The 17718-nt window shown below is 41.1% G+C and overlaps 1 protein-coding gene across 3 annotated transcripts in view; it reads right to left on the bottom strand.

The window, feature by feature from the left end:
- arhgef10la (Rho guanine nucleotide exchange factor (GEF) 10-like a) overlaps window positions 1-17718 on the bottom strand; it is a 103338-nt gene that overhangs the window by 32343 nt on the left and 53277 nt on the right. For all 3 annotated transcript variants that reach the window (XM_069711285.1, XM_069711287.1, XM_069711286.1), the window contains one exon: window positions 7190-7311. In XM_069711285.1, coding sequence (XP_069567386.1) covers window positions 7190-7311 — 122 coding nt within the window. The remainder of the gene's footprint in view (window positions 1-7189; window positions 7312-17718) is intronic.

Genomic DNA, 17718 nt, shown 5'->3' with positions numbered 1-17718 from the left:
GACCAACAGAACAGTTTCACAGAACAGAAGAATGTGCTGGCATCTATGCATTTAATACAGAAGACAGTAGCTTTTTATTTTGAACATAGATGGCACATTAGGTTTTACTCATTGACTGCAAATAAAAGTGCATGTAGCCTAAACAATGCATTAAGCTGCAATACCACCGAGTGCCACTAGAGGCCAGCTCCAAAATGCTTCCGGCTCCATAGAGCCCCCCCAAATATCGTTACTTCTGGCTTCAAAACACTCGAAACTCGCAAGATGGCGAACTCGAGGCTTCATAACGGCAGTTTGACAAACCAATAGGCGACGTCACTGTTGGTTGCCGCTTGGTTTTGCTTCATGCCCTGAAAAACATCAGGGTGGTGAGCATCTCCTGCAACTCTCCTCAAATTCAAACCAAGCAATGCAAAAACAAAAAATCATACAGTAACTCATGTTGTGCTCATAAACCCTCATTGCTTTCCAAGTCGAAAAGTGAAAAACATATTTTTAACAAGGCCCCTCAATTAAGAGGCTGATGTGTTGTGAATGGTAGCATGTTCGAGCATCATTTGTGGGAACGATAATGAAGCGAAAACAGGCAAACAGAGCAGAGCACACTGAAAATGAATCATCATCATTAATTTGACCTTGATAGTCATAGAAAAATCCTGCACACTTGAAGTTGTCAAAAAAAAATTGTAATACAGTGAAAAAGACAGCTGATCTGGATGAGGATCAGGTCTGAGAAAAAAACGCGGCGCTCTCTTGAAACAGTCTCAAGCATTTGCGCATCCTGCTGTTTGTGTTTTTCTGTTTACCAGGAGGATATTACTGCAGAGTTAGAAGGGAAGACGGGTGGACATGTGGTTAGAAGAAGCTTTAAATCTATGCCGTGGCATCTATTCCCAACAAATCAGAGATGTGGCTGATGTCTGCTGCTCTGAAAGGGAGCAAACAAATCTTCAAGAAAAACAGAGGGAAAGGCATTACATAAGGTGTCAAGTTGATGACTTTACCTTAAAAAAAATTAATACCAAAAAAAAAAAAAAAAAGTTTTGAGGGAGAAGGGGAAATAAATCATCAGAAAGACGTTGCTCAAGGAAAGGCCACCTTTTCACACCGTCCTTCTCCTTTTTAATCCATATTTCATAACATAGCGTCTCATCTGCGGTGTGCTACACACACACACACACACACACACACCACACACACACACACACACACACACACAGCCTTCACATCGAACTCTTTCATTCATCTTGGCTGTAAGAGCTAAGAGTCATCATGTTCGTAAATCAGTCATTCCCCAGACAATGCAGTAAATGCAGCCGTGAGCACAGTGGGTTTGCTGCTGCCACGGATGCCACTCAACAAGCTCATTTTCTGTATTTGCAGTTACTTTCATGTGGCCGGATGAATGTGCAGTGCTGCTCTCTTATCATTCCATCAGCGGGGAAGATGGATGGCACAGAGAGTAAGAGGGACATGCACAACATGCCCCAAAAGCACCAGCCAATCCGGTAAACAAGCAGAGACCCGAGTGACCCGGTGCGGCGTGATTTGCACAGATGGCAAAGACAGGAACGACCTACAACTCCATTAATAGATTTCAAGGCTAAATAACGACCCGTTTAAAAACTAAAACTAAAACAAGTGAGTTGTTAAAGAAATAGTAATGATAATATGTGTCTTCTATGTAAACTAGTGGAGCATATTAAGGGTGAGATGTGAGCAGGCTTTGCCGTTTTCTGAGCTGAGACACAGACGCTAATCCTCTCAGAAAAAGAGAAAGAAAGCTAACCCTGATGCAGCCCAAACCCTTTTCCAGTTTGTCATTCCACACTTCAAAGCATACATGATGAAATCCCCCAAGGTATTATAAGAGCTCTGGCATAGCAGCCATCCCCGGCCCTGTCCTAGCCTAATGCCTCATAAACGGAGTCTGGAAACATGTCCCTTTACTATTTTGAAAGTCTTTGTAGCGTTGGATCTTTAAGAAGCCCTTTAGAGTCACTGAGGAAGAGGTGCTTTCCTACTGGAGGAGATATGAGGCGTTTGTGAATCATTATGTGGCCGAGGGACTCCTGTCCACTCGCCGTGAAACCCCGCATACATAGAATGCACGCGGACGTCGATGAGAATGTTTGGATCGGGACAGGAAGGCAAACATTGATCTTCTTCAGGGCTTTGCTGAATAAGCTATCACACAGGAATACTGAGCACCAGAAATTATGTTTCCCAGATAGAGACAGGTATTTAATCTAAGCCAGTCGCTTCCAAAAGCGCCACGTAACGCCATCGAATGCCAGTTTTTAACATCTTGCTGAGCTGTCAGATGATTGTGTTTCATAAAAACATCTATTATTGTTCCTCTGGCTTTGAACTAACATTGACTGCTTGGCAAATATTTGACTCACGCAGTCAAAAGAAGAACAGTGGATGTTTACTTATAGTTGGGGCTGGCACATGAGACCCTGAACCATGTTTTAGTCACGCTGCTATAGGCCCAGGTTAAAACGTTGATGTTTTTAATGTGGTTTGTGTTATTTTGTTTCCTTGCTGCGTGTTGTTTTGTGAGTCTAAAGTGTTTTGAGACCATGTTACACGTTGATTTTACACTTAAAATAAAACTTAATTGAACTAAATTGTATGTTGTACAGTATAATTTGTGTAGGTACCATAGACTGTATATAAAAGTGGAAAAGTCTTCCGGGTTTGAAAAATGGGGCCTATGCGGAAGTGCCTTAAACTGCAATACCACCGATTGGCCACTAGAGGCTGGCTCCAAAGACTCCCGTTCAACTAGTCTCATAAAATTCTCAGTCAATAAAAATTCTCCACGAGTTATCTCGGTCTTACTAGCTAAAGTCACTCCTTCTGATGCGTTTTCTGACAATCCATCTAAAAATAATCCTATAATGAATCAAAAAGCCGTGTTTTGGGGGACGTGTCTGGTTAATTGACAGGCTTCCAATCAGATTGAGTCAGATCCATCACTCGCTCCCCCAGCTCACCCCAATATGGTCACTTCAGGCTCCAAACCACTCTGAACGAGCAAGAGGGCGCCGGCCAAAATCCGCACTCGAGGCTTCATTACGACCGTTCACAAACCAATGGGTGACGCCGCTGCTGGTTGCTGCTTGTAGGTACTAACTGAAAACAAAGGAAGCTTTGTGTACGTTCAATCAGGAACACCATCTTCATACCTCATTCATTCACACTTCTCTACTGCTCTTTATATCCCTGCCTCTTCTAATCTGCCGACTATGGGTGTTTTCAGGGAGCCAATCAGATTTCGTCACAATCAGCTAATTCGCTTGGTACGGGATCTTCGTCTCCTCTCTTCTTTTTCTGTCAGCTGTCATTTCAGTTTGATTTGCTGCGACCCTCCTCCCCCCAATTGACCTCCGGTCTGTATGTCCGGTGCTCCGGTCGAGCTCATCAGAATCCACTCTTCATCTCACAGTATTCTCTTCATCCAATCAACGCCACCACCATTAGTACCTCGACCTGGGGGTTTACTGCCCTACCGCCTCACCCCACTTGAATATGATGACATCACAATCGGGTCGAATTGACAAAGACTCATCTTTTATATTCCTCCTCTTGTCTGCGGCAATACAATTATTTGTATTTGTTCAATCAGATTAAAGTATGCACTGATTGAAATATAATTACAATCCATGTATAAAAAAAATAGGAGGACTCAATTAAGATTTCAATTATCAATATGTAAATATCATTCCAAGACGGAGCGACTATTTAATTTTAGGGCTGCAACAATCATCAATCATTAATCATTGGGTCAAAAGTATTAAAAAAATGAATAATGACCATGTCACCTTTGACCACGTTGTCTCATTTGTTATCTTCAAATGGCTCATTTTGTCCAACCTTAAGGGTAAAACCCAAAAATATTAAATATGCATGATACAAATAAACATATTCAAGTTTTTGTTTTTAAAAGGAAGTAGCTGAATTGTGGCACTTTTCCTTGATTTTAAGTGTTTAATCAAACATCAAAATGGTGGTTTATCTCATGAATAAATGTGTTTCAGAGCTGGTTCATTTTGGCAGAACATTAATATTAATGCACTTAGGAACAAGGCCACATAATATCCATATAAAATGCCTGTATAACATTACAGTTAAAAACTAGGTCAAATTCTGAGCTGATAATCAACGTGTTTATCTGCAATATTCAAAAGCGTCCGTCCTGTTAAAAACTAGCATCACGCATCAAAGTGCGTTCTGCTGCAGAAAACCATATTAATAGTTCCGTTTAACAGCTAGTTCGCCGGTATAGAAGTCTGGTTCAGCTCTTACCCTTTCTGCTATAGTATCTCCCATTAATCCCTTAACCCAACCACCTCACACCCTCCCTTTGGGCCAACTGCCAAACCTGCTCGCTTCATCTTTCAGAATGGCAGAGAGGGCAGCAAAACAGAGCGTGCACTGACTCTTTAAACAACAAGGACCATCAGAATGTGGTCAGTCTATTAACCAAGATAGCGCCTGATTCTCCGTGTGTGTGTGTGTGTGTGTGTGTGTGTGTGTGTGTGTGTGTGTGTGTGTGTGTGTGTGTGTGTGTGTGTGTGTGTGTGTGTGTGTGTGTGTGTGTGTGTGTGTGTGTGTGTGTGTGTGATGGAGAGAGGGAGAGAATGAAAGAGATAAATTGAGAGGAGTCAGTCCACCCCCGCTGTTCTCACTCAGCAGACTTGTGATAAGGTTTATCTCCGGTGCCTAACGAGTAGCCCTCTCCAGCTCCCACCGAGTGGACCACGGGTGCACAGAGCTGCAAGCAGCCAGCAATGGATCGGGCTCCCTTACGTGACCTGTGCGTGTTGTTCATGCTACGCTGCTTTAGAACTTTATTTTTTTGTAGGAAATGGCTTCGGCCCCTTCGGCCACATCTCTTTTAATCTGGGATTTCTTTTTCTTTTTTTTTCTCGCATCCTTTTCTTCATCCTTTTCTACTCACTGTAACTCAGACTGCCAAGAGAAGCTGCAAGAGCTGGAGAAAGAGCTGCAGAGCTTTGGCACAGAGACGCGTGTGTGTCCCAGAGGCAGCGGCTGAAGCGAAGATGGAGACACAGAGAGGGAGAAAGGGGGTTGCTGCTGAGTTAAGCCCCTAATCACAGTCTGCTCTGCATGAAAGACTTAAAGTCACTCCATTTAATGCTACCTTCTCTTTAGTCAAAAAAAAAAAAAAAAAATGGGGGAAAAAAGTACTCCTGTCTACCTCTTCAGCTTTCTGAGACCTAGGCCAGCATTGAGATGCATAAAACTGCAAAGTAACAGTGTGCAGTCAAACAGCTGTAGCGAAACATCACCATATGCACATGCATGAAGATGATCCTTGCAAACACAGCAATGTCAGCAGACATGTTTCTACCTTCTGCATTTTTGCTCATTTTTCTCAGAAATTAAAACATTAAAAACTTCCATGGTAAACCACAGTTGTGACTGACATGGCTGACATGGCTGACATGGCCTTCACTGGCACGTTCAGGGGCTTCATTGGTTTGTGCGAGAGGAGCCGAATCCGAGCAGATCGTCAAAGAAGGCAGGGTCCCTCTGGCTCAAAACATATGAATTGACTTGCTCGGCTTCCGGCCAGGTGTAACACACTTTGGCAGAATAATTCGTAACGACGTCAAGATCATTTGGGAAATTCCATCTTTGCCACGTCAGAGCTTGCAGCTCCTGTTTCACCTCACCTTCTTCCTCTGGTTCACGTGGCGAGCAGACTAAAGGCTGGCATATAGGCCTTAATCAAATGCTGGAACATTGATTTATGCTTGGGTGTCCCACAGCCATTAAGATAATTGCATGATCACTTTATAACATCCTCCCCCGGTGGACATGGTAATTTGGTCCCCCACCCCTCCAACACCACCCAACTTGCTCAGTAGGACCCATAACCACATTATGGTTATGGAAAATGTGGTCGGAAATATCATCTTTCAGCTCTTAGCAAATTGATTTCATACCATTTCCACTGACTTCTAAAACCCTTTAAGTCTATCTCTCACCTGAGCTGACCATTTGATCTATTGAAGGCTTCTCGGTCTTAACAGCTTGTATTGATCGGATTTCCTCAGCCGGCAACCTGAAAGGATGCTCCCGTGTCACCTTGTAATTTCAACAGTCTATGTATTTTGGAGTGAGATCATCACTGAGACAGTGGATTCCTGTCTGCAATGTCAACACAAGTAGGGCTTTGATTGCATTCAATGCGACAGAAATTTGTAAAACGGCACCATGATCTCTTTTGACAAAATCTTTACTACAGCAAAGATTCTGCCTGCACCACGGACCAATGGTTACTTCAGAGGATGAGTCAGTGAAGAGTCAAATTGCTTTGTTAGACTGATCCAAAGGGAGGTGCTTTGCTTCCTGAATATAAACACTGCCAGTTTAGAGACATTGGACACATCCAAAGCCAAAATGTGCAACTGGCACCCTCAGACAGAGGCAGTGATTTCAAAGTTTGAAACGATCCAGCTGAAAATGTTGTTTGCTCCACTGTTTATTGTCAAACAATTCATCAGTTATTTTTAGTAATAGCATTAGTATTACTCTTGCACTTTCAATTAAATTATACTGAGACAATGACAACATTAAAAAAGTAGAATTCTTTCATCCAGTATGCCAAGTGCTTGGCCACACAGAGACACACTTTCATATAATATTATTTTCTTATCTTTGGCTTATTTGCATTCAAAGTTTTTCATTTGGTTTTGCATTTCCTCCATTAACTGGGGTTATACGGTAAAGTAGTCATTCATTTCCACAACCAGACAGTGTTATTAAATATATACCATTCTTATAGCTACCCCTTTAAATGTATTTAACAATTCTGACAAGTAAATGAGCAAGATTGCTTTTTGTTAAACTTATTTCAACTTTTCTTTTGTTAGTTTCAACATTTTTTGCATATTTTAGCATTTGATTCGCTGTATAATGTTATGAGAACGGGACGGACGTACAAACAGAAGACATATTGCTTTCAGCGATGGCTATCGCTGTCTTGGAGGCATGAAAAGGATTTCAGTGGTTTTATTAACACGAAAGACATGCAAATAAAGGAATTTCTTCAAGAATATGTTCATTCTGCAGCTTAAGTCCTCTGATTTGGATCTTTGAAACTTTCATTAAAGAATTTGTTTGTACCTTGTAATAGTGGCGCTAGATTTACCTTTCTCTCCGGTGACTTCGTAGCAAACACAGACATGTGACAGGCAAGCAGCGGATACCAAAACGGTGCTATTGTTTTTCCTTCGTCTTCTCCACACAGCCAGCCGGGGGAATTCTCCTCTCCTGAAAGAGAAAACAAGGAGATCCTTTTCTTTTCCATCTTACTGAGGTCATATCAACTTAACGTTTAGTTTACCAACTTGCATGGTGTTAGTTATTGTCAGCATGCGCCTCACCCTCACTGTTCAGCCGAGCTGCAACCTCTCTTTCAAACTACGCCAAAGCCCGCAAAATAATCAGACATTTCAACAACCTCAGAGATGTAATATGCTGCTATTACCATGCGAATGTTATAATCAGCCGGAGGCTTATTCCCTGTTGTAGTAGGCGAGGCCAGGTACTGCCACCACAGGGCCTCAGCAGTGATTAAACTTGCACTTAATCAACAGTGAGAGTCGGGCCCAGCAGGAAAAATGCAACTCCTGGATTTGAGTTATAGTAATGGATTTACCTCGTGCACGCGTCTCTCTGTGCTCGTCACTCTGAGCCGTACAACAGGTGCACCTCTGACAAGTCGCTGGGCAAATCTGCCAAAGTACTCCCATTATGTAATTGTGTTATCATCAATTTCAATTTATAGAGGCTAAATTGTGCATGAAATTTAACAGCTTGCTGATATTTCCTTCCTGGTTGGTTTGCATAAGTTACTTTGGCATAAGCTATATTTTACTTGAAGTTTAACCTCCTTGGCAGGAGCACAGGTGCATCACAGCCATTTGCAGTAGTTTTAAAAGTTGATTGCAGAGTTTGTTTGACAGAAGTATGGACTGTTTATCCTTTCACTGGCAATATATTACTTTATGTTCAAAGATGTGCACATTAACCTTTGAACTTTGAAAAACAAATGGAAACAACACGCCTGCACAGCCTGCAAACAAAATGATCCTCAGTAGAGTAAAATCCTTAAAAGCTTTACTAGAGCTGAATGAAAGACAAAAGATGTTTATACAAAGAAAGAAGCTACAAGAATGATCAGGGAGTGGAATAAACAGCACTTGATAAGTGTATTCTGTCTTTTCATATCTTTCAATAACTTCCCTCTTATGTTTCTTTGCTGGTGGATATTTTATATTTCTTTTTTCATTCTTCTGTGCCCCACAGAGTTTCATTCATCTCCATTGTGTTCCTAACAGTAAACACTGTCGCTTCAGAAAGAATTCAGGCCTCTTTGCTGGTTGTGCACATACTTGTGTTGTAACTTAAATGTCAAAGTGAAAATGTGTTTCCAGGAATTTTGGCAAGTTAATAAGAATATAAAAAACAGAAATTTTGCATTTACAAATGTATTCAAATCCTTACATCAACCCTTTGTAGCCGCCCTTTAGCAGCCATTACAACTGCCACTCTGCATGGGTTAGACTCAACAGGCTCTGCTTAGCTGTAATTGGGCAGTTTTTCCCTTTTTTCGCAACACATCAAATCAAGATTTGTCAGATTAGATGGAAGCTATCTGCAAACTACCATCTTCAGTTTGTCCAACAGATGTTCTGTTGAGTTTAAGTCTGGGATTTTGTTGGGCCACTCAAGGACAATCAGAGACTTGTTCTGAGGCCACGCCGTTGTTGTCATTACTGCATTTCTTTGCTCACTGACATGCTAACAGGTGAACTGTTGCTCCAGTTTCAGGTTAAATGCACTCTGGAGGAGCTTTTCTTCGAGGACCTCTCTGTATTAGGCTGAATTCATCCTTCCTTCAGCTCCCTGCCCCTGCTGCCCAGAAGCCCCCCTGAAGGATGATGCTACCACCACCATGCTTCACTGTAGGAATGGTAGTAGCTAGATGAGCAAAGCCTGGTGTCTGAGGCCTGCCCTACAAGCTTTGGTTTCATCAGACAGGAGAATCATTTTTTCTTTTTGTTTTAGTCTTACATCCCTTTAAATGTAGTTTGACAAGCTTCAAGTGGGCTGTCATATGTCTTTTACTGTAAGTGGCTTCTGTCTCACCACAACACCGTAACAGATTGGTTTGGCTGGATGGCCAACTCTTGCAGTCTTGGTGGTTGTTTTTTTTCACAATTATTGAGGTCACTATGCTCCGGTATAAAACACTCAAAGAGAAGTTTTATGCCCCAGTTTCATGGTGGAGGTCTACAGAGACCTCCTTTGTGGAATTGCTTTTGTTCTGACATGCAGTGTGAACTGTGGGATCTACCATACACAGGTGTGTGCTTTTTCTAACTATGTCCAGTTTGTAGTTTGCCACAGTTGGACTCCAGTCAATTTTTAGACCCCGTTCTAAGGACTATTTAAGAAACAGGGTGCATCTGAATTCAATTTGGAGTTTGAATACTTTTGTAAATGAGAGAATTCATAACTTTTAATAAATTTGCAAAAAAATTCTAAAATTGTTTTCAATTTATGGATAATTAAGTGCAAATTGGTAGAAAAAAAAATTCAAATTTTAGTCAATTAAAATCAAATTTAGAGCCCAATAAAGTGTGCAAAATGAGTCAATACTTTCTGAAGCAACTGTATCTGAAAACATCTGCAAATGAAACAGAAATTACCTGCATGGCTACACTACTTTAAAATCAAAACATATATACATTGCAATACGTGTATATCATGTTGTAATGTACAGATTTCATGTCACTTTTTTCAACCCCTGCTTTCCTGAAATACAAAAAATAAAGAACATGTTATTTATGTCAAATGCTCTTTAAGTTTTAATATAATGTTTACTTGCACTTTGACAATTCATGTTTTTATTAAAGTATTTTCTGTCAAAAACATATACTGCACAATTTAAGTAGGTTTATCATTTTAACTACTTCATCTCTGGCACGACATTGTGACTAAAACAGTCCTGCTTTGAACAAGGTTACTGTGAAGAATGGGGTAGATGGGTTTTAAATCATTCCGAAATGTATATATACAGTCATCTAGAGTTGCAGAGTGTTCTTTAATAATTCATTTTTTGGGTGATTGGCCTGTGCGCTGACTTTCCCGCAGCAAGCCACTGCCAGAATACAGAGGTATGAGGTCACTTATTAAAAGACTTTAATTGGGGGCAGCTTGCTGCAGGTGGGGCAGCAAGTCCAGTGGTTTCCTTTACTCCAGAGTAATTATCAACTTTCTTCAGCTAATTATTAGATTAGCATAAATAATGTTCCACCTGGGTACAACTGCTTCTTTTACTCACTTTGTCAGTCAGTAAAAAATGAAGAGACAGAAAGAGGGAGACTAAAACAGACTGGAATAGACACGAAAGGACAGGGAGAGAGAGTGGTAGCGAAAGAACACAAATTGGCCTTAACCTTCAGTCTTTGCCATGTCGTAATGAAGATGAATAACAGTGAACAGATGATAAGCACAAACCTAAATTGAAAACGGCATCAAATAGGGACGCGCAGGCCACTAACTCAACACAGTTTCACACATACACGTTCATACACACGACTACACACACGATAACAACTTTCATTTGTGAATTTATTTGCATCAGTTGGACCTCTAAACACAAGAAAACATAACAATCAGGGACCGTTTCCACATCACATTCCTCCTCTGCATCAGAGGAATTACTTTATCTGTTGGCACATCACTTTACAGTAATTTGCTAAACTAAAAAAGCCAAACTTTTTAAAGTCGTTAGACTTGAAATGATCGTAGAAATAACTTGATATTCGTTATTTTGTCAAGTGTGCGAGCTCATCTTTTCCTTAAGATCACAAAAAATATATTCTACATGAATCACTCTAACTTGAATAGTGTACTAAAATAACTGCAGGCAATTCAACACATATTTCATATGCTAATTGTGTTTGTTTTGTGTTTTCCGGGGTACAGCACACTGTGATTTGTGCCTCGTACTAGATTTCCATCATGTTGAGTTTACCATAAATAGGACTTACAAACAAGTGTAAGCCTTCTAATCGCAATTACAAGTCGGGGCCTGAACCATGCAACATGTTATATTGTCTAATGTATACCAATTAGATTCAAACTGCAGAAAAAAGCATCAACAAAGGCAGCAAACTGCAGCAGAGCCACTAATAATAGTCCGAATAAAAATCAAAAAGTGACATTGCTATCATACAAAGAAATGTTGCTTGTTTGTGGTCAATTAGAAAATGTAGGGGTTTGGAATAGGGATTCCACATTTACAGAAGACTGTGAAACCAATTGCAAACGATGAGACCTTTTTCGGTGTAGAAATACGCGTGGTTATGTTTCATAGTACTCGTTTTGATGTCTTACCACAGAAAATGCCCCCATTCGTATAAACAGAAGCACGTATAACCAGAAGCACTGACAGACGCCAGGCAGACCGTCTCTTAGCACCTCTGTCGCAGGCGCTGGAAGTCAGTGATAGCTACTGTTGCAGCGTCAGAGGGAGTCTTCATCCTGTTTAAGTCTGTCCTCAAACTGTGGAGTTTTCCAGCTTCTTTAAGTTAGTTACCAAGCTGGTTTTGGCCAGCGAACAACATAGGGAGTTGCAGCCCCCCCCTGCTGCGAACCCTCCATGAAAACTAGCTGACAAGGATTATCACTCCGGATCGTTTCTTTTCTTTAATTAGCTACCAGCTAAATGGACTCCGTTGCTAAGCTGCCTCACACCGAGGAGCAAGGTGATTCCAGAGCCCCTCTGTGCCACTGCAGAAACAAAGTTTGGAGAAAAAACACACACACACACACACAAGTATAGCTCAGCATGTCCCCCCCCCCCCATCGACAATTCCCGAAAAAATGTTGTCAATACTCGTGCTGAAAAATTGGGAAAAGAACTGCTTATGTATGCCAAAGTCAAAGTAAAGTGGGAGCCCAGAGCAAGCGGATGATGTATTTTCCACTTTGTTTCACTCTTCAACTCTTCAAACTCTTACAAAGCAGAGTTTGAGTCCATTTAGCAACAGGTCTAAAATACTAGGTCTTAACTGACACGATACCTTCGACAGATCAGAGGTTCAGGTGAGGATGCTAACTGCACAGATATGCATGTTGAGGCACACATTGAGTAGAAACACTTGGATGTAATAGTTTTATTATTATTAGCTGAGTTCAGTAGCTGCAGGTGGCCCGTTGTTCTCTTTTACAGGTCAGGCTTCCACCTGGTTGTGCATGGGGTTCCTTTTAACACCGCAGGGTAAACCACAACAGAGTCAATTACAGAGCTCCGCGCCCACTCTTAGAAATGGAAACGCATCCATATATAACTTCTATTTTCAGTGCCTAATAAGACAGAGTATTAAAATCTATTTTAGATCTACAGCTGCTGCATTAATGCACTGCGTGAAGGACTGATGACACTCTGCGAGGTAGTAGTCATGAAACTACAATTAAATCACCACCATCTATGAACTCCGCTGAAGTTATTTCACAGAAAAAAATGCTACAAATTTTGTAGGTAAATGTCTTAAAGGCCTGAAAATAAAAAAATTAAAAAAGTGGGATATTGTATTTTTACAAATATTTGCTGTCAATAACAGTAACAAAATAAAATGCAAACGGTTTCACTCCGTTTTAAAATCATAGCGAGTTCCACCGGCATGTCGTATGTTTATTCAGCTGCAGTGGTAATTAAAGGCAATCTATATGAATGATGAGGTTCCTCAAGCTAAAGGTTAAGGTCAGCTCAATCCGCTGTGCCCAATCCGAGCTATTGTACAATAACTGCAGTATGTATAACAACGTAATTTGTAAAAGGTGCTGGGTTGGAATATTAAGTGGGGAGATTTAGTTTCTCAGCTTCTTCATTCCAATCATGCTTTTGTTTCAAGTCTTTTGCTGATGAAGATTAATTTGCAGAGCATGGCGCTCTATCAACCCCGGTGACACAAAGGGCAAAGATATAGACTAATTAAATACACCAGTGCAATTGATATTTCCCATGGATCAATGCGAGCGTGGGATCTGTTAATTAAATCCGTGATAATATTTACTCATCATAAACATTTCCCATGTTTGAGCACAGAGAAATAGAGAGATAATCTTTGCTGTCTGACAGATTAATTTTAGGGCTAAAAGAAAATCCTTCCAATGAACGCCCTGTTATTTTTTTTTTTTTTTTTTTTCCAAGCTGAAAGTCTTTACTTGAATGTTTGAATACGTTTTTTTTTTTTTTCAAAAGAAATCCTTTTCCTTCTTTTATCGAGTCGACATACGTTAACGGCACAAAATAAAAAAAAGATGGCAGCTAGGTATAGCTATTGTTATTTGAACAGATGCAAAGATATCAGTCACCATAGCAACCGAGCCATCTGAATCCCCAGGCTAATGAAAGTAAACCCTTCGCAGTCCCCCGTGCAGCTGGCTGGCTTTTTGTATTCTCCCCCTTTGCTTGTCTCCCGTGCGGTATACATCGGCATGGCATAGGTTATCACACAGTGGATTAAGAAGGCGTGTCGGAGTGTGTGCCAGAACCTCCAAGCCGCACTCTACTCATCTATTGATCCACGTACGAGGGGGGAAAAAAAAAAAAAAAAAAAGCGAGAGCCCGGCACACTTAGCAGTGTAACCGCAGGCAACAGCCCCATGCTGCCCTCTGTTCCCTGCAGTGGGACTGATTGCTTGTCTCAATCATCCTTTTACACAGACACACACACCCTCTCCCAAACAACCTTTCCTCCCTGCCACACACACATACAAACACACACTCCCACGCGCCCTCAACATCTCCCTCTCTTTGCCCTCATTCATTCTGATTCTGTCTCCAACCTCTTTGCAACAATCTCTCATGATTTGACGGCCTCTTGTTCTTCTTGTGAGGGCCATCAAAGTCTGCAGCCTTAACCCTGTCTGAAAGGGCTGGGACTGCATGGTAGAAAGCAATTAATTCTGCAGTGAGAAGGCCCATTAATTAGGCAATGCTTCTGGCTATTTCACGAAGACCCTTCAGAAACAGTAGGGCCACTTGGAGCGGCATAAAAGATGCAGCGGCACACCAGGTTATTAATGGGCCCGGAGCTCCAGGCGAAGAACCACCGTGGGGTAATTCTTACTTTCTATTTCAAGGCTTCATAACTACAACACATGCACTCACAAAATGACAAATGCTGTTTACTGGAAATGTGTCTTATCAGGCTTGGCTGCCATATTGTATCATGTAGAGCTTGACTACCAGAGCAGATTTAACATCCTGCTCAAGTACAATGAGCTCCAGTTTAACTTTTTTTTAAAATCAACAACCAACCACGGGCTGCAAGAATTTATGGAGGTGATCCAGGTGCAAAGGGTTCAGAGAACACCTGACATTGTTAACAAGGCATTGTTAATGGTAAACACTTTGATAAGACTCTAATACAGCACACAGAAATGTCACTGGAAGCCACTGATATTCACACATGGGGCCCTGGAAAGGCTACAGCGGAACGATGGAGCTTTGCCTCCTCTAAATGGAGGTAACGGGACAAACACTGGCGTGAAGATGGGTCTGGCAGAATGTGTTTTGTGAAATCTAATCACTCACTAAATCATGCATGAGAACATTAGCTACTTGCGTTGTCCACCATTCGGGGACATTTCGGAGCAGGGCACCCATTTCAAACTAAACAAGACCATGGTCGGGTGGCTCTGAAATGCTGATTCAACTGTAGGTCTCCCCTGAGCACAGGCCAGGCCCGCCTGCCTCCAACTGCAATGATGAGGAAGCCTCGGTGACAGTACGCCATCCGTGAAATTAAATCAGCAACTCCCTTATTGTAATTACATTTGGTTAAATGGAAAGGCAAAGTGTGGGTGTAATACAATTAACATGTAATTGTCATCATGACCAGGTTGGTGCTGATCTGTTTCCCCCAGGGAATCAATGAAATCCATCTCCCCGCCCTTATCTCGCCCAGTTGTTTTAGATGAGTGATTTGATAAGTATTAGTGTATCGCAGGGCTGCTGTGTGTGTGTGTGTGTGTGTGTGTGTGTGTGTGTGTGTGTGTGTGTGTGTGTGTGTGTGTGTGTGTGTGTGTGTGTGTGTGTGTGTGTGTGTGTGTGTGTGTGTTCATGAGTTTAGTAATGTATGGGATCTAGATGCTAATGTGATCAACTGGTAAAAAAAATATGGTGTTTTGACTTACTCAAGTCTTTAATCAGTTTTTCTTTCTTTGCATGAATGCAACATGTAGTTCTCTTCAAGTCTCCTGACTGTGACTCTTAAATGAAGCTATTGTACAACAGACCGTGGGGTTATTAGGTTATTTAAACTGTTGATAAATAGCTATTAGTACAATTTTTAGTTTATATTTTAGTGCATAATGTATTGTCCTGTTTTACAAAGTAAAAATTTGTACTATAGCATACAGTATACAATACAATATTCTACCATCATTTTTTTTGTCAATTTGACTTTCAGACTTGCCATCATTCCTGCATTTGGGATCACTCACCCCAGTGCATCTTGGGGCTTCTGCACCATTGTTGACTCTATACAAGATAAGAAGCTATAGCATGTCTGGGAATGTCATTCACTTTATATATTTGGAAAAAAAAAAGTTTTGTTTTTATGATTTCCCATCTCTTATTAGTTAATGAAAGTAAACATTTCTATTAACCTTGAAGCTACATGAAATTACAGATTGAGTGGATAGACAATTGTGTGGACTGTCCAATATGAATATGTATAACTCCAAGTACAGTAAGTGCCTCCAGAGGAAGTTAAATGCCTTATTTAATCCCATAAATAAATCACAATCATTGATGATGTACTCCCATTAGGTAATGCTTTTATTAATGTGTTATTCATGCATGAGATCAGGAACGAAAGACTTTTAACTTCCTGATGATTCAAGAGGTATTAATGCATGAAGTAATACATGAATTCATGATAATTCACTTACCCTTCCCCTAAAGTTTCACCGCAATCCAGTTTTTTTTTGTAAATATATGAGGTCATTTAAGGACAAAATGAATACAAATGTTTCCAGGTAGTTAAGATGTAAAGGAAATGTCTCCACGGGTTGAAATACACACTGCCAATCATCGACTGCAGAAAGAAAGGAATCGAGTTGAAAGAATTTTTTTTTTTAGTCTCTCTACTGTCCAAATCCGTGTCTTGAACTCGATATATAAAAACCATCTAATTGCTTGACTGCAGCGAGGTGTTTTCTATAATGTATCCCCTCCTCTCCTTCCGCTCAACTTGTTACAAAATATCTTTTCTGCACTTCTATCTCGTTCTTATTTTATTTCTTGTCCTCACTCTTCTATTTCACGACTTTTCTTTTCACCTCCGAGCTTGTTCTCCTCACACTTGACATGCTTGTCGTGTTGGTGACGGAGCAATATAGGTTTACTTTACTGCTGCTGCTCGTGGTAACTCGCCTCGGATAGCAGCGTTGGCGAAAGGCCTAGAATCTCACAACCTGAGACGCATCAAAGATGAGAAAACTTTTTTTCGAAGTCAGAGAAAGATAAAGCTTTCACAAGTTTACGGAAACACCTGGGAGAGTAACGTCTGTGTCGAGCACTTAAGGCCACGAGGCAAGTCAGCTAGCATGATAAACACAGATGGGTGCTGACAGTGCCATTACTGGGAATAAGTGTGAGGGAAAAATGATGTGCAATATTTACATTTTGATAGCATTTATTTATTGTCTTCGGGGTGTTGAGGTGTTTTCCACAGGTGTGAAAATCAATTAAGCGAGAACGTTCAATAAATGTTTATTTGCCGTCTTCTTTCTAATTGAATGCCAAATAAATTTGTGTTTGCTGAATTCATTTAAGCGCAATGAGCTACAATGACATACTTTTTTTTCTTCTGTTTATTTTAACCCTCCTCAATGCATACTTAATATTGACGGTGTTTATGAATAAACAAAAACGGCAGCACGGGGACAGCCGGGGATGATTTGCATGATTTGACTTTAAGTATTACCCATGTCCACGCAGCAGCCAAAGGGGGAGGAGAGCTGCATGCCATTACTACGCCGCTGTCCTCATCAGTACGCCTGCTGTGCTGCTGATAAAGGTGTGAGCAACAAGAAAAAGGCTGGGGATGCTGCGCTTCACTGCAGCCGCAGCATCCTCTGCTCTCAGCCTGATGTCTTTGATGTCACTGTGACACAACCCATATACAGCAAGCTCTACTGGAGGGTCTACAGATGCACTGCATGCATCATGCACCTCGATACTCCTACTGTGAGAGGAAGGCCGGAACTACAAGGGAAACCGGGGTTGTGTGTGTGCTATATATATATTTTTTTTTGGGGGGGGGGGGGGTGCAAGGATGAGAATCTCAAAACACAGGGAAAGAAAAGTCTCAGGAAAACTTCGGTAAAAGCACGAAATACTTCTGGCTTCTTCTTGACCTTTAAACACACTTATCATCTGCAAGTTTTCACGGGTATTAAATCATAAATAAATGCATCTCTAGCCACTTATCTAATGGAGACATTTCACTGAGTGTTCTTCAATCTAGTCCCATTGACTTCTTTTGAAATCCTGACTGTGAAATCCCGTACTGGCTGCAACGGCCTCTTGGATGAAAAGAAGCCACGACAATACAACCGGAGCCGCTTGAAGAGCCACGTTTGGAGACC

The sequence above is a fragment of the Brachyistius frenatus genome, unplaced genomic scaffold (genome assembly GCF_029030835.1).
Source record: "Brachyistius frenatus isolate BFR_SWC_R1_liver_20210118 unplaced genomic scaffold, ASM2903083v1 Contig_98, whole genome shotgun sequence".
In the NCBI taxonomy this organism is placed as follows: Eukaryota; Metazoa; Chordata; class Actinopteri; family Embiotocidae; genus Brachyistius; species Brachyistius frenatus.
This window is presented reverse-complemented; position numbering and strand designations above follow the sequence as displayed.